Source organism: Thamnophis sirtalis, unplaced genomic scaffold (assembly GCF_051295495.1).
Source record: "Thamnophis sirtalis isolate CommonGarterSnake01/CBP01778 unplaced genomic scaffold, rThaSir2_p1.2 scaffold_11, whole genome shotgun sequence".
NCBI lineage: Eukaryota > Metazoa > Chordata > Lepidosauria > Squamata > Natricidae > Thamnophis > Thamnophis sirtalis.
The window spans coordinates 682,715-702,847 of NW_028261391.1; the positions used below are offsets into that span (position 1 = coordinate 682,715).

The 20,133-nt window shown below is 53.2% G+C and overlaps 1 protein-coding gene across 2 annotated transcripts in view; it reads left to right on the forward strand.

Annotated features, from left to right (window-relative positions):
* Positions 1–6,197: 6,197 nt before the first annotated feature.
* Positions 6,198–20,133, forward strand: part of FGF12 (fibroblast growth factor 12) — a 191,158-nt gene continuing 177,222 nt past the window's right edge. Inside the window, exons 1-2 of one of the 2 annotated variants that reach the window (XM_087725004.1) lie at positions 6,198–6,349; positions 6,488–6,638. In XM_087725004.1, coding sequence (XP_087581130.1) covers positions 6,626–6,638 — 13 coding nt within the window. In that variant the 5' untranslated portion in view covers positions 6,198–6,349; positions 6,488–6,625. Of the gene's footprint in view, positions 6,350–6,431; positions 6,639–20,133 lie in introns of those variants that run through there. The other variant, XM_087725005.1, reaches the window with a different exon arrangement.

The window sequence follows — 20,133 nt, forward strand, 5'->3', positions numbered from 1 at the left end:
ATAAATCCTTCCACCCCCCACCCCCCCACCATCCAGTCAGAGCTGAAGAAGCTTCTCATACAAGAAGCAAATATCTTCAAAGAAAAGGCAGAAAGCCCAGCTGCCTCCTGGGACAGGAAGGCTTCGATTTAGACTGTTTGTGGCTATGTGAGGATTCTAAGCTGAGGACGCACTTAACTCCATCCCCAACTTTGCCTGCTGTTCTCCAACAAGTAACCGGTTAACAGAGTTGGAAGGGACCTTGTAGGTCCTATAGTTGAACCCGCTGCCCGACCAGGAGACCCTACATCAGGGGTGTCAAACTCAAGGCCCACGGTGCCACTGAAAATGGAGCTGGGGAATGCCACACCCAGGCTCCGTTTTTTCTGGCAGAGGGTTACAGGAGGTCAAGGCAGCTGAAAACGGAGCTCGGGAGCCCATTTAGCTGGCAGAGAGCCATATGAGAGCCAATTTGGAGTCATAGTGAAAGCATCTGCCTAGAAACTGGATGACTGGTGAATTCACCAACTGGGTGACCTTGGGCCGGTCACTTTCTCTCAGGCCCTAGGAAGGAGGCAATGGAAAACCACCTCTGAACAACAACAGAGTAAGAGAGTTGGAAGGGACCTTGGAGGTCTTCTAGTCCAACCCCCTGCTCAGGCAGGAGACCCTATACCATTTCAGACAAACGGCTGCCCGATCTCTTGCCGATTAACAGAATTGGAAGAGACCTTGTAGGTCACCTAGTCCAACCCCCGCCCAAGCAGAAGACCCCACCCCATTTCTGACAGATGCCACTTTGGTCTCTTCTTGAAAGCTTCCAGGGATGAAGCTCCCATTAGCCATGCCCAGTTCCTGTAACTGTTCATTGAATGTTTTAGCCTCCAGTCCCCTAACCCTCTTTGTTCTTCCTCTCTGCACGCTTTCTAGAGTCTCAACATCTCTTTTATAATGTGGTGACCAAAGTGAACGCAATATTCTAGGTGTAGCCTTACCAGGGCTTTATAGAATGGTATTAGCACCTCCCTTGATCTTGATTGTATCCCTCTGTTAATGCAACTTAGAATTGTCTAGGCTTTTGAGGCTGCCACCACACACGGCTGTCTCCTATTGGGAAGGTTGTACCCCTGCCCCATTAAGGACCCCAGCACCACCCCTTCCTGAAAGAGGCAGGCACCATCACAGGTGGCTTCACACCACAGGTGGGTTGATCCTGATTCGGTCCGGATCGGGAGAGCCAGTAGTCGCGGCGGTGGGAGGCTCTGCCTATCTGCCCGGTTGCGTCTGTGCATGTGCCGAAGTGTTGTGCGTGCACAGGAGCGCACCCAAATGGTTATAGTAAAAAAAAAAAAAAAGCAACCCACCACTGCTTCACATGCAGCCTAGGAAGAGCCTGGATCTTACAGGCAGGTGGATGGAAGAATATCGCAGAATAATTTGTGCAAAACCAAAACTTGGAATGTTGCATCCAGTTTTGGTCACCGCAATGTAAAAAAAAGATGCCGAGACTCTAGAACAGGGGTGTCCAAACTTGGGAACTTTAAGACGTGTGGACTTCAACTCCCAGAATTCCCCAGCTGGGGAATTCTGGGAGTTGAAGTCCACACCTCTTAAAGTTCCCAAGTTTGGACACCCCTGTTCTAGAAAGTAGTGCAGAGAAGAGCCGCAAAGAGGAAGAGGGGGATGGAGGCTTGTCCGGGAATTGCACAGCAGGTGGAGTCAGAGACCCTGATGCAAACTTGTAGTTTTATATAAATAAATATATTTAAAAATACATCAAACAAGATAGGCAAACAGGAGCATCATGAGGTAAATCACAGAGCACAAAAGAAGAAAAAGGCGGGGAAAAAGGGAAGCCCCCCCCCTTCCACACCTACAGCAACCAATCACAGCGCAGATTGCCTCACACCGGAGCCATCAATCAACCACAAGGGTGTGTTCTGGCTCACTGCAGAATCCCAGGGATCCAGCTACCAAATTTTAATACCTTAACAAGGCTAAAACTTACAAAGGAAGGTTGCAGGAACTGGGGATGTCTAGTTTAAGGGAAAGAAGGACTAGGGGAGACACGATAGCAGTCTTCCAATATCCCAGGGGCTGCCCCCAAAGAAGAGGGAGTCAAGCTTTCCTCCAAGGCAGCTGAAGGCAGAACAAGTAGCAATGGGTGGAAACTAATCCAGGAGAGAAGCAAGCTACAACTTTCCTGCCAGTTAGAAGAATTAACTTAATTAATCATTTGTCTGAAATGGTATAGGGTCTCCTGCCTGAGAGCAGGGGGTTGGACTAGAAGACCTCCAAGGTCCCTTCCAACTCTGTTATTCTGACTCGTCCTTGATTTTATCTACCAGAAGACATGAATACTCTTCCCCGTGACTCCCTCAGTTGGAATAGCCATCCTAGGCCACGACACAGAAGTAATGAATTTATGCCACCTTTATCAGTAGGAGCGAATCTGGCCCGTGTTCCGTTACATTCGCTGCATAGCAATAGCAATAGCAGTTAGACTTATATACCGCTTCCTAGGGCTTTCAGCCCTCTCTAAGCGGTTTACAGAGTCAGCATATTGCCCCCAACAATCTGGGTCCTCATTTCACCCACCTCGGAAGGATGGAAGGCTGAGTCAACCTTCAGCCGGTGAGATTAGAACCGCTGAACTGCAGATAACAGTCAGCTGTAGTGGCCTTCAGTACTGCACCCTAACCACTGCGCCACCTTGGCTCCCTGAGGGTTAAAAAGTGCTTAGAACAGGGGAGACCCAACAAACTTCTTCATTTTTTCCAGAAACTTGCCCTTAAAACTGATGAAGACTAACTGTCCTCCAAGGGGCCGTAAAATGTATCTTTTCAATCTGCAGCCAATTTGTCAAGAATTGTCCAAAGTGGATGATTGATGCTGGGTATCTGGTTAGCATATTCCTGGTTCCCTGGAAGGATCAGAAGCAGGAAGGGCTATTTCCCACGGTTCAGCTTCCTTAATTGGGCTGGCTTCCCAACTGGAATTATTCATCACATAATAAGCTACTATTTGCTTAATTGTAGTTTACTAAATTATAATCGGCTCGATTTCACATAACGTGCCAAATTCACGTTTCCCAAACTTGGCAATTTTAAGATATGCAGACTTCAACTCCCAGAATCCCCCAGCCCAGCAAATGTCATTACGTGGTTCATTCTGGCTGATTTTTCTTATATCTTTTGCCATTTATGTTCATTGTAGTAGTTCGTAATTAAATATGGCTAAAAGTAGGAGGAGTTGAGAGTCTCCAGAGAAGCTAAGGAGGTGTCTGCAGTATTCTCTTCCATAAAAACTCCAAACAAATTTGGATAGATTTCAGATAAATCCAGTACAATGGATCAGTGGTGAAATTCATTTTTTTTTTTTACTACAGGTCTGTGGGCGTGGCTCGGTGGGCGTGGCAGGGGAAGGATACTGCAAAATCTCCATTCCCTCCCCACTCTGGGGCCAGCCAGAGGTGGCATTTGCCGGTTCTCCGAACTACTCAAAAGTTTTTGCCACCGGTTCTCCAGAACCTGCTGGATTTCACCCCTGCAATGGATACGTTACACAATTTCAACCTGTTTTAAGAAACCCTTTCTATAAACCATTCTTTCTCTGACCTGGGTACTTGAGAGACCACCTACTGCCAATTACCTCCACTAGACCGATTAGATCCCACAGACTAGGCCTCCTCCGAATTCCATCCGCCGGCCAGTGTCGACTGGCGACTACCCGGAGGAGGGCCTTCTCTGTGGCTGCTCCGACCCTCTGGAACGAACTCCCCGTGGAGATTCGAACCCTCACCACCCTCCAGGCCTTCCGCAAAGCCCTTAAAACCTGGCTGTGCCGACAGGCCTGGGGCTAAAGATTCGCTGCCCCTATCTCGAATTGGTATGACTGTTGTGCTTTTTAACTATGTATAGTTTTGTGTTCTTGTTAAACTGTTTGTATCCCCCCTTCCCTTTTTGAGTTGTGAGCCGCCCTGAGTCCCCTTAGGGAAAAGGGCGGCATACAAATGAAATAAAACTCTAAACTCTAAACAGAATAACGTAGTTGGAAGGGACCTTGGAGGTCATCTAGCCCAACCCTTTGGCCAAGATCATAGGCCTGGAAGGGACCTTGGAGGTCTTCCAATCCAACCCCCTGCTCAAGCAGGAGACCTGGACCATTTGCCAAGGCCTTACAAGGTATTAAGACTTTACATGATCCTGATTCTATCGCCCTGTTAATGCAACCTAGCAGTGTGTTGGCTTTTTGGGCAGCTGCCGCACACGGCTGGCTCCTATTTAAGGGATGAAGTTCTGTCAGAAGCTGAAAGATATTAGAAAGACAACATTGTACTTTTGGGGTCCACAAAGGAACAAATGGACACATACCTTTCTTCCTTGGGACCCTAGAAAGAGCATCGGGGTGCAGACTCGGGAACCAGCTTGCCCCTCACCTCCAGAGGCCCCTTGGCTGCCGATTCAGCAGGGCGACAGAGGTGGGGCTCTGTGGGGCAGGATCCTGCCTTAACCCTCCATGCTGACTTTAGGGAAGGAGGAGGAGATTTTGCCTCTCTGCAAAAACACGGCCTTCGCAGTGCTTAAAAGGAGGAGGGGGAGAGGAGCATTATAGGCAGTCCTCGGCTTATGTCCACAATGGAGGCCGAAGTCTCTGTTGCTAAGCGAGACAGATGTTAAGTGAGTTTTGCCCCATTTTACACCCTTCCTTGCCACAGTTGTTAAGTGAATCACTGCAGTTGTTTGGTTAAGTGAATCTGGCATCCCCATTGGCTTGCCAGAAAGTCGCAAAACTGCGCCCGTCATGCCAGTTGCCAAGTGTCCGGATTTTGATCACGTGACCATGGGGATGCTGCAGCGGTCGTAAGTAGGAAAACCGACCATAACTTCAGTCACTAAACAAACAGTTGTAATTCAAGGAGTATCTGTAGTGACTTCCCTGCAATGAGCTGCTGGAGGTTTCAGGGGGAGGGATAGTTATGCTCCCTCTGAGGTTAGGGGAGTGGTCCTCTGTGGGCCCAGAGGAGGGTCTCTCTCTCTCTCTCTCTCCTCTCTCTCTTTATCACTCTTCTCTCCTTTCTCTTCTCTCTCTCTCTCTCTTCTCTCTCCTCTCTCTTTTTCTCTTCTCTCTCTCTTTCTCTCTTCTCTTCCTCTCTCCTCTCTCTCCTCTCTCTCTCTTTTTCTCTTCTCTCTCTCTTCTCTTCCTCTCTCTCTCTTCTCTCTCTTCTCTCGCTCTTTTTCTCTTCTCTCTCTTGTCTCTCTCTTCTCTCTCACTCTCTCTTTTTCTCTTCTCTCTCTCTTCTCTCCCTCTAAGCTCTCTCCCTCCCTCTCTTTATCTCTCTTCTCTTCTTCTCTCTCTCTCTTCTCTCTCTCTCTCTTCACTCTCCCCCCCCCTCCTAGGTTTCTGGGCCGCCCACTCCTACCTTCTACCATGGCCCGGGGTCACAGTGTGGGAAAGCACATCCAGTATTTTCGGCATCACCTCTGACAAGGAAGTCAAGACAATCCAACCTCTGAGCAGCTACTAACCAGATACCAACTAGAGCTGGATGGAGGAACCTCTATGCTGCTCTTGGTGGCTTCTCCCCCAAGAAGGGGCTTCGCCTGAGCGGGAGAGGGGCTTTGGCGGACCTTGGCTGGTTCTGAGGAAGGGGCTCCAGGGGCCTCCCGCACCGCCCTCCGCCTGGCAGATCCAAACAGCTTAGCGGCGCTTCAGATGCCCAAATACAGAGTGGCCTGGAAGGGCAGTTGGAGCCTCCAGGGAAGGCGCTGGTGGGGAGAGGGCCAATGCAGCCAGGTGGGCTGTGGCTGGGGGGAGACAGAGGGGGAAGGGGGTTTGGCAGGCCCAGGTGGGAGCAGAAAACGGGGTGGGGGGTCTCCCATCCGCCTCCCAGCGCTTCCTGCCTTCCACCCCCCCGCCGGTCCTTTTGCGCAGGAGGTCCCCGTGCAACGAGGGATCGCTCACCGGAGCAGACGGCGGACCCCTGTCGCCCTCCCGCGCGGCCGGCGGAGCAAGCAGAGGGCGGCCGGGCGCGCTTCTGCGGGCGCGCGCCAGCCGGACACGCGCTTCCGCCGCGATCCTCCGGGCCTTGCGGCGGCCTAAGGGGCCGGTGGGCGCAGGGGCTCGGCCGCCGCCGGGTCTCTCCCCGCGGCGGAAGGGCGCTCGGGGGAGGCCGGGGGAGAGAGGGGGGGGTGTCTGCCGGCGGCTGGGCTCCCCCGAGGGCTGCCGGCAGCGGCAGGGCGGCGGCGGCGCATGCGCTCTGGCGCCTCCCCTGCGAAGCGGCGAGGCAGGCGAGGGTCTGCGCGGCCAGTCCTACCTGCAGCACCGGCGGCGGCGGACAGCTCCTGGGCGCTCGGCCCGCCTTCCGCAGGTAACCCCTCCCTCCCGGCCGGCCGGCCCCGCCCCCGTGGCGCAGCTCCGGCCCCCGCCTCCCCCTCCCTCCCTCCCTCCCTCCCTTCCGCCTTGCGGGCGCCGCTTCTCATGCCCGGCGCCGGTGCTTCGCTTGCAGCCTCCGGAGTCGCGCTCAGAGCCTGCCGCGTGCAGCAGCCAGCAGGCGCCCCCGCCAGCCACGGAGCAGGGCGCTCGTCCCGGGACCGCCCAGGAGGACCCAGGCTGAAACTTCGCGGCAACTTCCCGGCGCCCCGCCATGGAGAGCAAAGGTAGGCGCGGGGGGACTGCCGCAGCGAGCCCGGCCCAGCCCCTCCGGGCCCCCGCACGCCGTTGCAGCAGCAGCCGCGGCGCCCGCTCGCCCTCGCCCCCGCAGCTGCGCCCGAGGAGGAGGCGGCGGCGGCGGAGGCGGCGGCAGGCCCGAGCCTTAGGCCCTTTCCGCGGACGGGAGCTGCGCGGCGGCCGGGCGGCGCAGGGCATCCGCGTCCCCGGTGGACCGCGCCGCTGCTGCATGCGGAAGGGAGCGCGGAGCGTCGGGGCAGCTCGACCGGCTGGGGCTCCCGAAGCCGCCCGTACTCTTGCTCCGGCTCCCGGCCGCGGGGGTCGAAGGGGCGTCCCAGCGCGCGAGTGGCCGGTCCGCCGAGTTGGCGGTGCTGAAATCCGCGCGGGGATCCCTGCCGGACGCGAAGGGCGCCTCCCGCCGTCTGAGCTGAAGGGGACGTGGGTGGACGTGACTCCCGAGTGACCCCCTCCAGCCCCTCGGTTGACCCGGCAGGAGCAGCCGGCGCGCCTCTCCCGCGGGGCCCGGCGCCTCGGACTTCCGTGCGGCGAAACCTGTGGACGTGGGAAAGGGAGCCGTGGAGCGGGGGCCCTTCCTCCCCTCGGGGCGCCCGGGACGGCGAAGGGGGTCCGAGGCCGAGCGCAGGCCCGGGGAGGTGCGCGCTGTCCCGCGGCGGCGGCGGGGAGGTTTCCCGGGGACACGGAAGCTCCCGCGGGGCTGTTGGCGGGCCGGCCGGCCGGCGTGTCCCCCGCCGCGTGGCGATGTTGCCGGCTGCCCTTTAATAGGGGAGCCGGGAGTGGAGCGGCATAATAATAGCCCGCGATCTGCACAGTCACGATTCCGGCTGCGTGGATCTCCGGACCTGGGCAGGGAAAGGGCCAGCCGGGCAGGTGCGGGGCGCCAAACAGGGCCAGTGGGCGATCCCGGGCCGCCCCAGCCGAGTGCTTCGGCCGCCTGGCTGGGCGCAGTGAAAGCCCCGCGGACCCTTTGGGGCACGCTGTGGGGTCCGCTGGGGAGAAGGCGCGAGGGAAGGTTTGCGTGGGGAGCCCCTGAGGAGCCAGGCTGGAGCAAGGGAACCTTCAGGGAACGGGTCTCCAAGGGGGGGGAGGCTCCCTCTGTGCCTGAGGGGCTTGCAACCCCTTCTGGTTTGGGGAGGATCTGTGGGAGATGGTTGGGCTCTCCACAATCCACCATCCGGTTAGTCTTTGGTGGTCCTGCATTCATATAAGAACAGCCCCCCCCAGGCCAAACTTGTCTCCCAAAGTGGCCGGTCAGCGGACCCTACGCCAACTTCCAATCTCCTGGGACTGGGGGGGGGGTGTGTTCTTGTGCCCCGTGCTAGAAAACAACAGCCTTGGTATTTCTCTTGGCTCCTGACTGTTCCGACAGGCCTGGGGCTAAAGAGCTTTTGCCCCCCTCCTCGAATGGTATGGTTGTTGTGTGTTTTAATTGTGTATTGTTATGTTCGTCTTTTTATCCCCCTGTCTGTACCCCCTTCCCTGACTGAATTGTGAGCCGCCCTGAGTCCCCTTCAGGGAAAAGGGCGGCATATAAATGAAATCAATCCAATCCAATCCTTTCCAGCTTCTCTAAATACTCCCAGTATTCCCTGGCATTGGGGAAGCTTCTTCCTTGCCCCACCCAGGACTGATACCCCTTGACCGACCCTCCCCCTTCCTTCTGGTCCACAAAAGCCTCCCAAACTGAAGAGCCTTTTCCAAACTGCCCTGACAATTTTGGTTGCCCTCAACTGTCAGTTACTCCCAGCTGTCTCTCTCTGCAGCCATGAGGACTAGTAACCAGGCAGAGCAGCAATTCACCCGCATGGCCAAGAGCCAGCCCCTGTCTTCTGGACATCCAGGCCCTTGTTCAAGCCTCGGATCCAGGCCAGCTGAGGTGCAGCCTCAAATTCCCCCGCTTGTCCTTCTATAAACAGTTCAGGAAGTCTCTCCCCCCCCCCACATTCTCACCAATATCCCAAAACTCGCCTTAGCTGCAAAGTTCCTTATTGCGGAGGTTGGGGGGGGGCAGGGGCAGCCCTGAGGCCTGGGACCCTCCTGGCATTCTTCCATAGTGAGAAACTTTGCCCTAGGAGTTCTTCCCTCCGTTCCCCACCGACCTATGGAGAATGGCTGTTCAGGGCCTCCCTGGGGAGTTGCATGCTAACTGCACTCCCCCCCACCCACCCCAGAGACCAGGATTTGACCGTGGACTGGCCTAGTTTGTCCGAGGCACAGAGGGGGCCGATTTGGGGGCACTTTCCTTCTCTGAGTGCAGCTTATCAGAGCCTTAAAAGGAAGGATTGTCCCAGCCTGCCTTCTGCTTCTCTGTGTTCATCCCCTTGGATTTTCAGCATCTCAGGAGCAGGGCTGAATCTGAAGGGTCACTTCAGAGCAGGAGGGGCGTTTTGGGGTGGGAGGGGTTGTTTTCTATCAATTGACCCTCCCTGGTGGTCCAGAAGGGTGAATGGCAGGAGCTTCAGAAGTTTTTCAGTGGGTAACCTGCACCCAGAAACCAGAATAAGGGAGTTGGCAGGGACCTTGATGGTCTTCTAGTCCAGTGTTTTTCAACCTTGGCAATTTGAAGATGTCCGGACTTCAACTCCCAGAATCCCCCAGCCAGCATTCGCTGGCTGGGGAATTCTGGGAGTTGAAGTCCGGACATCTTCAAATTGCCAAGGTTGAAAAACACTGTATCTAGTCCAACCCCCTGCTCAAGCCAGGGGACCCCCCCATACCAGACAAGTAACTGTCCAGTCTCTTCTTAAAAGCCTCCAGTGGAAGGAGAAAAGAAAGGAGGGAAGGAAGGAGGGAATGTAGGAGAAAAGGAAGGGGGGGAAGGAAGGAGGAAAGGAAGGGGGAAAGGAAGGAGAGAAGGAGAAAAGAAAGGAGGGAAGGAAGGAAGGAGGGAAGGGGAAGGAGGGAAGGAGAGAAGGGGAAGGAGGGAGGGAAGGAAGGGGAGTAGGAGAGAAGAAACGAGGGAAGGAAAGAGGGAGGGAGGGAGGGAAGAAGAAGTAGGACCGTTGTAAGATAAGATGGATCTATGGGATGGTAAGAAAGCAATCTTCAAGTATATTGTCAACTGTAGGGAAAAATTGTTATAAATACATATTATTAATAACAGTTATGAGATCATATAATTGTGAATGTATATATGAAATTGATAAAAAAAATAAAAAAATAAAATAAAAGCCTCCAGTGACGGAGCACCCGCTCCTTCTGGGGTGGGGGGCAGCTTCCTAGGCCAGCCTCTTCCCCGGAGGCCCCAAAGTGGGAAGTTTCGGTCAGGGCCATTCCACAAACCCTTTGAAAGAGACGGGAAGAGATGGGAGGGAAGTGAGGCGCTTTATTTGGGGAGTGCAGGGTGCAGCGACAGGCGGGGGGGGGGAGGGGGCCCAGGAGGCAAGGCTTGGGAGGTGAGTGGCATGCAAGGTCACCCCTCCCCTTCCCCCCCCGCACTTGCTGGGTGTCCTCCCAACCCCAGGAGCCCCAGATCTCCTGACACTCTTCAGCTGAGTCTGACGCCCTTCAGCAGCCTTTGCTGGCCTGTCAGAAACGGTGACTTCCACCTGCCCTTCCTGAGGCCTCAGTTGACCAGAGCCCTTGGTGGTCATGCCAAGATCAAGGGAGGCCCTCTGGTTTCTGCTGAGGCACAGCTGGAGGCTGAGGATCTTCCCGGCTCTGCCTAAATTCCTGCCGAAAAAGGAATTTAGAGGGTGACTTTTCTTTACCTTCAGAAACTCCTCCGAGGCCTTTTTGGTCACCGGAGCTGCCTTCCACCAGCTTCTTAATCTGGTGGCTTCACGGTGGGTAGAAACACGCGCTCCACCAACCGCCCGGAGTTTGTACAGGGCACTTAATCTGATTATTGGGCAGGATCTGAGCTGAGAAGAAGTAGACAGGCTCAGCCACTGTAACGTTCCCGTGGTTCGCCCATGAGACCAGTGTTGAGAAAAGACAGGAGACAACCTTTCTCGGGATGGAGCGACCCAGATTGGGGGTCTGAGAGCCCCTTTTGTTGAGATAGGACAAAGGCAGGAGGAGCAATAGCATGTGGTTAAAAACAGCCTGTAAAAGTACAATTTCTAATCTACTGCTCAGTCTATATATGGTCAAATCCTGGATGTCATTGGTAGGGCACATCTCAGAATGTTATGTTATGCACTATCAGGATGTTATGGCGTTTTAGGAGTTTGTTTTCTCCTGTGTGGTTCAGCATGGCTCTGCATGCCCTAGTATGGGGGGACACACACCTACACAAGGAACTATATTACAACAAGCCACAACCATGTAGCCAAGTCTGACAGCCCTGATTTTGTGATGCCGGTGTCTGCAACCACTGATCTCCCCCTGATCTGATTAGATAATGTGGATATTGATTTATCAGCACAAATACAACACAAATGTAACAAAAGGCAACAGTAAAAATATTGGGTTTCTGTCTGGATGGTCTCTTGTGACCAGCCGATAGACAGAGAATGGAAGCAGTGAGCTTCCTCCCATATTTGGGCATACCGGGGGTTGTGACACTAAATACATACCTATTTCCCTGGCTCAGCTGATAAAGGAGGAGAACCTTGTGGCTTAGTGGTTAACACATCTGCCTAATATGTAATACAGCCCAGGTTCGAATCCCAGTAAGGGGATGGCTAGCTGATGAGAGCTAAATAGCTTGAAATAGATCTATACTAGTCTCCCTTTATTTATTTATCAGCACAAATACAACATATATATGCCTTGCCTTTATTACTTTGTGGAGTTTTCAGTGCTCTCTGAGCTTAGTTGTTTCCTTGCAGACGTTTCATGACCCAAGTAGGTTACACCATCAGTTGTAGAAAGGAGTGGGCTTTGTGGAGGAGGAGGAGGATGACTGGGGGGGGAGGGCGTTCTCTGAGGCTGGTTGCTTTTTGCTTTCTTGCAGATGTTTAATTACACAGCTAAGTAGCATGATCAATGTTCGAAGGGTTTGTGGAGAGGAAGAGGAGGACTCTCGGAGGGTCCTTCGTGTTTTCTGAGCTTGGTTGCTTTCCTGCAGACGTTTCATTGCCCAACTAAGGAATATCATCAGTGCTAGAAAGGGAGGATAGTTTATAGATATGAGGAGGAGGAGGAGAAAAGGAGACAGGCAGATAATGACTGTGGTCCTTGGTGCTCTCCGAGTTTGATGGTTTTCTTACAGATATTTAATTACCCAACTAGATAACATCATTAGTGCTAAAACCGAGGGGGATTGTAGGGGGGGGAGGAGGAGGAGGAGGAGGAGGAGGAGGAGGAGGAGGAGGAATAGGTGCTTGCTGACCTTGGTGGTTCTCTTGCAGACGTTTCATTACCCAATTAGGTTACATGAACAGTGTAGAAGAGGGGAGGGACAATTCATAGTTTGGGTATTGAGAGCCCCAGTTCTCCCTCTCCTGGACCATTTGGCATGGGGTGGCCCTTAGTGACAGCAGGGGTTTTCAAGTATGGGAGACGCAGGTCCTTCTTCTGGGTCTCAAGCACGGAAGCTCCCTGGGGGGCTTTGAGCCAGGCCCAGCGCCTCCCCCTCAGGAAAAGCTCCTTCATGGGTTGCTGTTATGGAGGCCAAGGGAGCTGAGAGCCTTCCTTCCAGAATGGGCCGGGATGTCATCCCTGGCATTGTTCACTGTGGTTGTGCACAGGCAGCCCCTGTTGAAAACCCAGAGTGGGTGTGGTGGGCTGGAAGAGAAGACTGGGCTTTGGTAGCAGATCCAGGAAAGACGAAGGCTCCCCCGTTGAAGCCTGGGACATCCAGAGCTGCCATGTGAGTTGACTCCTCTCTGGCTCCCCTCAGAGTCTGCCTGCTCCAGAAACCATCAGCTGAAGGGGAGAGGGCACCTCCTGGCCCATGGCAGGAGAGACAAGGTCACCAGCTCCTCACCCAGGAGCCCTGCCAATCTCTCTTGCCAGCCGGCTCTCTGCCATCTGCCCTCATTCACTGTAACTCTCACCCTCTGGTCATCAAGAAAAGCCAAGAGGCTTGATGAGGAGACACAACTGGATGATTCTTCGGCTAGAGCTGGGGGGTCTCCAAATTTGGCCACTAACAGTTGTGGACTTCAACTCCCAGAATTCATCAGCCAGCTGGGGAATTCTGGGAGTTGAAGTCCACAAGTCTCAAAGTGGCCACGTTTGGAGACCTCTGGGCTAGAGGATTGTTAGGTGTCTGGGGGAAAAAAACGGCTTCCGGTTTGGGTGTTGTCTGTGAGGAGGAGTTTTTTTTTAATGTCTTTTAGTATATTTTATTTTCATTTTCATACACAGGAGGAGGTTTTTTTTAACAGCTCCGGACCCTTGGCTGCGTTAAGCTGTCTAAACAGCATCCATCAACTGTTTGACAGTTTGATTACCTCTCCTTCGGGCATAGGAGGCGAGGTGGCGCAGTGGTTAGAGAGCAGTACTGCAGGCTACTTCAGCTGATTGCTAGTTCGGCAGTTCGGCTGTTCAAATCTCACCGGCCCAGGGTTGACTCAGCCTTCCATCCTTCCGAGGTGGGTGAAATGAGGACCCAGACTGTGGGGGCGATATGCTGACTCTGTAAACTGCTTAGAGAGGGCTGAAAGCCCTATGAAGGGGTATATAAGTCTAACTGCTATTGCTATTGCTATAGGAGGAGAGGTGAGAAAGCTGTGTTTGGGAGGTGCTCCATTCAACCCCCCCCCGAACATAAATCTGGGGGTGGAAGCTGTGAGCCGCCCTGTAACGCAGTGAATTCTCCGCGCCAAGGACTTTTTTCTGCCTCTTTGCAGAACGAAAAGTAGGAATTTTAATGTTGGTCACTTATATTACAAGAATCTCACCAGGGGTTCTGAGACGGCACTCTTGAGGAATGGCCAATTCAGAGCTAGCGGTTTGACCTAGCGGAATAACAGAATTGGAAGGGACCTTATAGGTCTTCTAGTCAACCTCCTGCTCAAGCAGGAAATCCATATGGCTGTCCAGTCTCTTCTTAAAAACCTCCAGTGATGGAGCATCTGCTGGTTAATTGTTCTCACTCTCAGGAAGTTTCTCCTTAGTTCCATGTTGCTTCTTCTCTTCGATAAGTTTCCATCAATCACTTATTTTCCTTTGTTGCTTTAGAGCAGTGGTTCCCAAACTTGGCAACTTTAAGACTTGTGGACTTCAACTCCCAGAATTCTCCAGCCAGCTCTGCTGGCTGGAGAATTCTGGGAGCTGAAGTCCACAAGTCTTAAAGTTGCCAAGTTTGGGAACCACTGCTTTTGAGAATAGCTTCACTCCCTCTTCTTTGGGGCAGCCCCTCAACTATTGGAAAACTGCTATCATGTGTCCCCCCACCCCAGTCCTTCTCTTCATTAGATTATACCAGTGGCTTTTTTTTTTGGCCATGCCCCACCTAAGCATGTCTGAATTTTATTCTGAAGTCTCCCCCCCTCCCTTGTGACATATAATTCTTACTTTATCCAAAAAGTGAACTCTATTCCCGCGGAGGAAGCCTAAAAGGCTATTAACTTGGTTTAAACAAGGTTCAAATGGCCCCCCCATTAAAAATTAAATTGCCCCTGTGGGGCCTAGGATCCACTTTGGGAAACCACTGGACTCCACGTACCCAGTTCCGGCAACCGTTCTTCGTATGTTTCGGCCTCCAGGCCTTGCTCCATCTGCCGGCTTCTTCTGATGTGGCTGGTGACTCTCTGGCCTCAGGAGTTCTGCAGGGAAATCGTTAGGGCCCCAGTGAGACTTTTCTTTCCAGATGGGCCTGAAAATCCACCAGGTGGACTAAGATCCTGGCTGAGATCCCCAAGGAATCCTTCCTTACATTAAATGTAAACATGTCCAAATCCTGCAACCGTTCTTCCTATGTTTTATCCTCCAGTCCCCTAATCCTCTTTGTTGCTCTTCTCTGCACTCTTTCTGGAGTCTCCACATCTTTTCTACATCGTGGCGACCAAAACTGGATGCAAATATTCCAAGTGTGGCCTTCCCAAGGCCTTATAAAGTGGTATTAGCTCATATCCCCCCCCTTTACACACTCCAATCTCTCTTGAATTCTCCAAGAGGAGCCCTCTCCCCTTCAGCTGGTGGTTCCAACACAGGGATTGAGCAGTGATGGTGTTCTGCAGCTCACAAAATGTCCAGTCGCACCCCGGCTTCCCTCTTCCACCCTCTTGCAGGCATTGAGATAATGAGGCACCCCATCCCTGTTCTAAGAGACTTGGGGGGGTGGGGGTGAGCCTTGAAGAGAAGCTGCTGGAGTTGGGCAAGAAGAAAAGGCCGCAAGACATCCCCTAGGCAGACCAGTAGGGGCCCATCTGATTAGCAGGGGGCTGGGCTAGATGACCTCTGAGGTCCCTTCCGAGTCTGACCTTGGATGACTGAGAATCTCCATAGACCTCTGTTGGTAGATTTATTTATGCATAATTGCTGATTTAGTGGCCTGGTGTGGGGAAAATAGAAGGAGGAAAGGAGCATTTGCTGCCTCAACCTACTTACAACAATAAAGGCAGGATACACATTAAAATATAAATAAAAAGGGTTAAAAAGGAGCTACTGGAAGCAGGGAGAGGAAGAATCCCCCCCATATCCATGATCTGAGGCGATCCATCACACAACAGACACTCGGGGGGCTCTGGTGGCCCCAGGAAGGTGGCTTTGAGGTTTTGAGGAAGTCGGCCTGGGATGGGAAAGTCAGAGAGAGGCTTTATGCAAAGGTCTCGTTCTGGAGAGCCACGAATGTGGGCTCTTTTAATGCTTCCTCTTCTCAAATGCCCAGTTTATCTGCCAGATTGTGGAAGAAGCTGTCAGGGGGTTGGGACTATGAAGGCGTAGAAATGGGGCTTTATTGGTGCTTCTGATGAGCTGGGCTGCCTTCAGGCCTCTCTGGAACAAGGAAGAGCGTGGCTGGGGCACCCTGGAAGGAGAGGATTTCTGGGGGGTTTGGACTGATGAGGCCTCAGGGTGAACTGGGAGAGACAGAGATGAACAATGGACTTTTAGGCCATCACCTAAAGTTAGTTGATCAACCATCCTCAACTGTTGAGTTCTTGGTAATCTCTGGGCTTGCTGGTTTCCTTGCAGACGTTTCATTGCCCAACTAGGGAACATCATCAGTGCTAGAAGAGGAGGGGGCTTGTGGAGGAGGAGGAGGAGAAAGGGGAGAGAAGACGAAGAGGAGGAGGACTGTGGGCTCCTTGGTAATCTCTGTGCTTGGTGGTTTCCTTGCAGGCGTTTCATGACCCAACTAGGGAACATCATCAGTGCTAGAAGAGGAGGGGGTTTGTGGGGGTTTGTGGAGGAGAAGGAGAAAGGGAGGAAGGAGAAGAGGGGACACAGAGGAGGAGGACTGGGGAGTCCTTGGTATTCTCTGAACTGGATTGTTTACTTGCAGGAGTCTCATGGCCCAACTAGGTAATATCATCAGTGCTAGAAGGGAGGAGGGTTTGCTCTCTCTCTCTCTCTAGCTGATGGCTTGCCCTGCCAGAGGTGGTGGGAGGGAATGGCCTTGGAGGGGTTTTGGGTGGGCTGTTTCCTGTGCTGGCTTCTTTGGTGGGTCCTTGACTGGGTATCGTTTATTTGTTGATGGTTGATCTGATGTTAATCTTAATTACCTCCAAGGCCACGCCCACCAACACTCACAAGACAAGCCACTAGATTAGAATACACATTGACAGCACCCCACCCCACCCCTTTCTAGCATTGATGACGTTACATAGTTGGGTTAGGAAACATCTGCAAGGAACCATCCAAGCTCGGAGAGCATCCAGGACCCCCCAGCTGAACCCAGAGCTTCAGATATTCTCCTTCATTGGAACTACCCGGTAAGCAGCCCTAGTGGCACAGTGGTTAGAGTGCAGTACTGCAGGCCCCTTCAGCTGACTGTTATCTGCAGTTCGGCGGTTCAAATCTCACCAGCTCAAGGTTGACTCAGCCTTCCATCCTTTCGAGGTGGGTGAAATGAGGACCCAGACTGTGGGGGGGGGGGGATATGCTGACTCTGTAAACCGCTTAGAGAGGGCTGAAAGTCTTAACTGCTATTGCTATTGCTTTGAGATGGGCTCCAGGGCTCCAGGGCAGGAAGTGGATGGATCCTTTTCCCCTTCCTCTTTGGATCTCCTGCCCTTCATCGTCGAGCCTTTCACAGGTTTAGGGGATAATTGGGTGGCCTCTTCCGTTCTCACAATAGCCAGGCCCTGCCGAGACGCAGCCTGGGGTGCCTGGCTGCCAATTAGGCAGAACGGATCCCCGTTGCCTGCTCGGATCACAAGCTGCAAGCTTCCCCCGGGTGCAAGAAGAGAGATTGATGTAGAGAAAGGCTCTGGAATGTTCCTCGAAATGATTTTCAGATGGGGAAAGCAGGGAGGGGGGGGGCTGCAAAGAGATCCGGAAGGCAGCCCCCCCTTTCTTGCAGCAGGCTCCCCACAGTGCTCCGCGCTATCCAAGCAGTAGCAGCCGCCTCTTTTCGCTGGGCTCAAAAAGGGGAGAGGGGCTTCCTAGAAAGATTTCAAGCCATCGTCCGTTAACACCTGCATCCTGGGGGTTGCAGGTTAGGGGGGGGCTCTGCTCCTTTTGGGGGAGGGGCAGTCCGGGGAGCTGGAGGCCTTGAGCCAAGGCTGGGAATTGAGGTGGAGCAGAACGGTGGGAAACAGAGGGCAGCCGGGCGTGGCTGGGCAGGCAAAGAGGAGGAAGCAGTTTCTTTGGAAAGAGTTTAGTATGGACTAGAGCTGGAAGGGACCCTGGAGGTCTTCTAGTCCAACCCCATGCTCAGGAAGGATACTGTATGCCGTTTCAGGCACATGGCTGTCCAGTCCCTTCTTAAAATCCCCCAGTGATGGAGCACCCTCAGCTTCTGGAGGCAACTTCCATTCCACTGATTCATTAGCAGAATAACGGAGCTGGAAGGGGCCCTGGAGGTCTTCTAGTCCAACCCCATGCTCAGGAAGGGGACTGTATGCCATTTCAGACACATGGCTGTCCAAATCATTCTTAAACGCCTCCAGTGATGGAGCATCAGCAGCACCCACAACATCTGGGGGCAATTCCTGTTCCGCTGGTGAATTGTCCTCACTGTTGGGAAGTTCCTCCTTGATTCCACGCTGCTTCTCTCCTTGACGAGTTTCCATCCTCTGCTTCTTGTCCTGCCGCGGAGTCTGCAGCCTGGGGGGGCCTGTGAAGTGTCGATAGGGCTGAAGCCGCAGCCTAAAGCGATCCAGGTGTTTCTGGGGCAGCCTGCAACTCACAGGAGGGCCCTTGGGGAGTGGGACGCTGCACCCGCCAGGCTCTCCTTCCTGCCACTCAGCTCTTCTCAACGGTCGTGTGCTTGCCAGCAGCTTCCACAAAAACCGCTGATCTTTTTCCTTTGGGTGCTGGTGGACTGTGGTGGCCAACTGGGAGACTCTCTCCAAACCGACTTCTCCTTTGCCCCAGGCGCCCGTCCCGCTGAGCTTTCACAAAGGGCCGAGCAGACTCAGCAGGCGGAGAGGCGCAAAGAGGAGGTCCCTCCCTCTAGCTGAAAAGGCGGAAGGTTCGTCATCATCCCCCGTGAAAACAGCCATCGCTTGGAATCAACATCCCGTGAAGAATCCCTACCACTTTCTAAAGCAGTGTTTCTCAACCTTGGCAACTTGAAGATGTCCGGACTTCAACTCCCAGAATTCCCCAGCCAGCATTCGCTGGCTGGGAATTTCTGGGAGTTGAAGTCCGGACATCTTCAAGTTGCCAAGGTTGAGAAACATTGTTCTAAAGCCTTAGTAAGGCCACATCTGGAATCCCGCATCCATTTTGGTCGCTACATTATAAAAAAAACACTTTGGAAAAAGTGCAGAGAAGGTGCAACTGAGGTGATTAAAGGTCTGGAGACGGTTGCAGGATTTGGGTTTGGCAAGTCTGGGGAAAAAAAGAAGAATTATGGGGGACATGATAGCAGTCTTCCAATATTTGAGGGGCTGCCCCAAAGAGGAGCGGGTCAACTTGTTCTCCAAAGCACCTGAAGGCAGGACAAGAAGCAATGGGTGGAAACTAACAAAGGAGAGAAGCAACATGGAATTAAGGGGAAACTTCCTAAGGGTGAGGACAATCAACCAGTGGAACAGCTTGCCACAAGAAGTTGTAAGGGCTTCATCCCTGAGGTTTTTTAAAAGAGACTGGACAGTCACTTGTCTGAAATGGCATGGGGTTCCCTGCTTGAGCAGGGGGTTGGGATAGAAGACCTCCAAGGTCCCTTCCAACTCTAGCCTGATCCCCCAAATGGTCTCGGCCTCCCAAGGGAGGGCAAAGGTGGGTCCAGGAGGCGCCATTGTCTGGCTCTCACGTGGGATTTAGAAGCTGCTTAAGGTGACTCCAAGTAAACCAAAACGTTTCAGAGAGAAGCTGTTGCTAAAACCTTCAGATTAGTGGAAATGGGGTCAGGATTGGCTTCGACTCCCCAGCAATGCGCAGCCAGAGCCACGAGCACCAGAATGGCAGTGCAGCATAGGCTATGGCTCAGCCAGTTGGGACACATGGACCACCATCCTACTTGTGGACAAGCCCCGATGTTAAGAGAAGCTGTGGACCATACGCAGGAGAGGAGATGCCTCCAGAGGTTGTGGGGGCTTCATCACTGGAGGCTTTTAAGGTGAGGGATTGTTGGCCCATTCAGGAAGTCCAGACATGAAACCAAAGCCATGAATGTTAACCCTGATTTTGCTCCAAGATGTTCTGTAAACCTAACATAATTTGGAATATATTCCTCCCCTCCTTTTTTTTTTTTACTTGCCAGAAAATTAGGGAAGGATCCTATTGAGAAAGTGCCAGCTACGCCGGAAGGAGGGGTTAAACAGCAACCTAGCTTGGAATCGTTGTGCAGCCACAAGCAGCATAAACTTGACCCCCCCCCTCCTCCCCAAGATCCATGAAGCCTTAGCTGGTTGTTCTGAGGAAGGCAACGCCCGGGAAGATTCTTGCAACATAGGCAGACATCAGTAAAGTTGTTGATTTGGGCCTTTCACAGGCGGATTTGGCTGCTGGCGCCTGACCCTCCAATTTAGCCTTCCAAAGTGGGGGAGGGCTCCCATCTTCATAAGCTTTTCTTCAGAATAGGCAAAGAGTCATAAGGTTGCTTAGTTCAGCTATTTACAAGGGGAGGGTTTACTTATCCCTGACCGGTCCCTTCTGAGGCCTTTTTGCTGTGGTGGCTTTTCTAGGCTCTTCTTCCTGTCTCCCAAGGTCGGTCCCAGAGCCTCCCGTGCAGGTGTTGAGGTCTGGAGCCAACTCCTTCCTCCTCCTGGGCTGCATTTTTTGGTCTACGCAGTAGTAAACTCTTGCCTTCAGCCAGCCTGAATATTTTTCTTTTTTTTGCAAGAGTGGCATTCATCGATTGGGCTCTCCTGTCCGTTTCTGGCCAAGAAGGTGTCCAAAGGAAGAGCCAGCTGGGTCTTGATGTGGAAGCTGACATAAGCAGGACATCTCCCCCTCCCTCCTTCCCTCCAAGGTGGCCCAGGCTGGAAGGAAGTTTGGCCCCTCTGGAGCAAGGAAAGA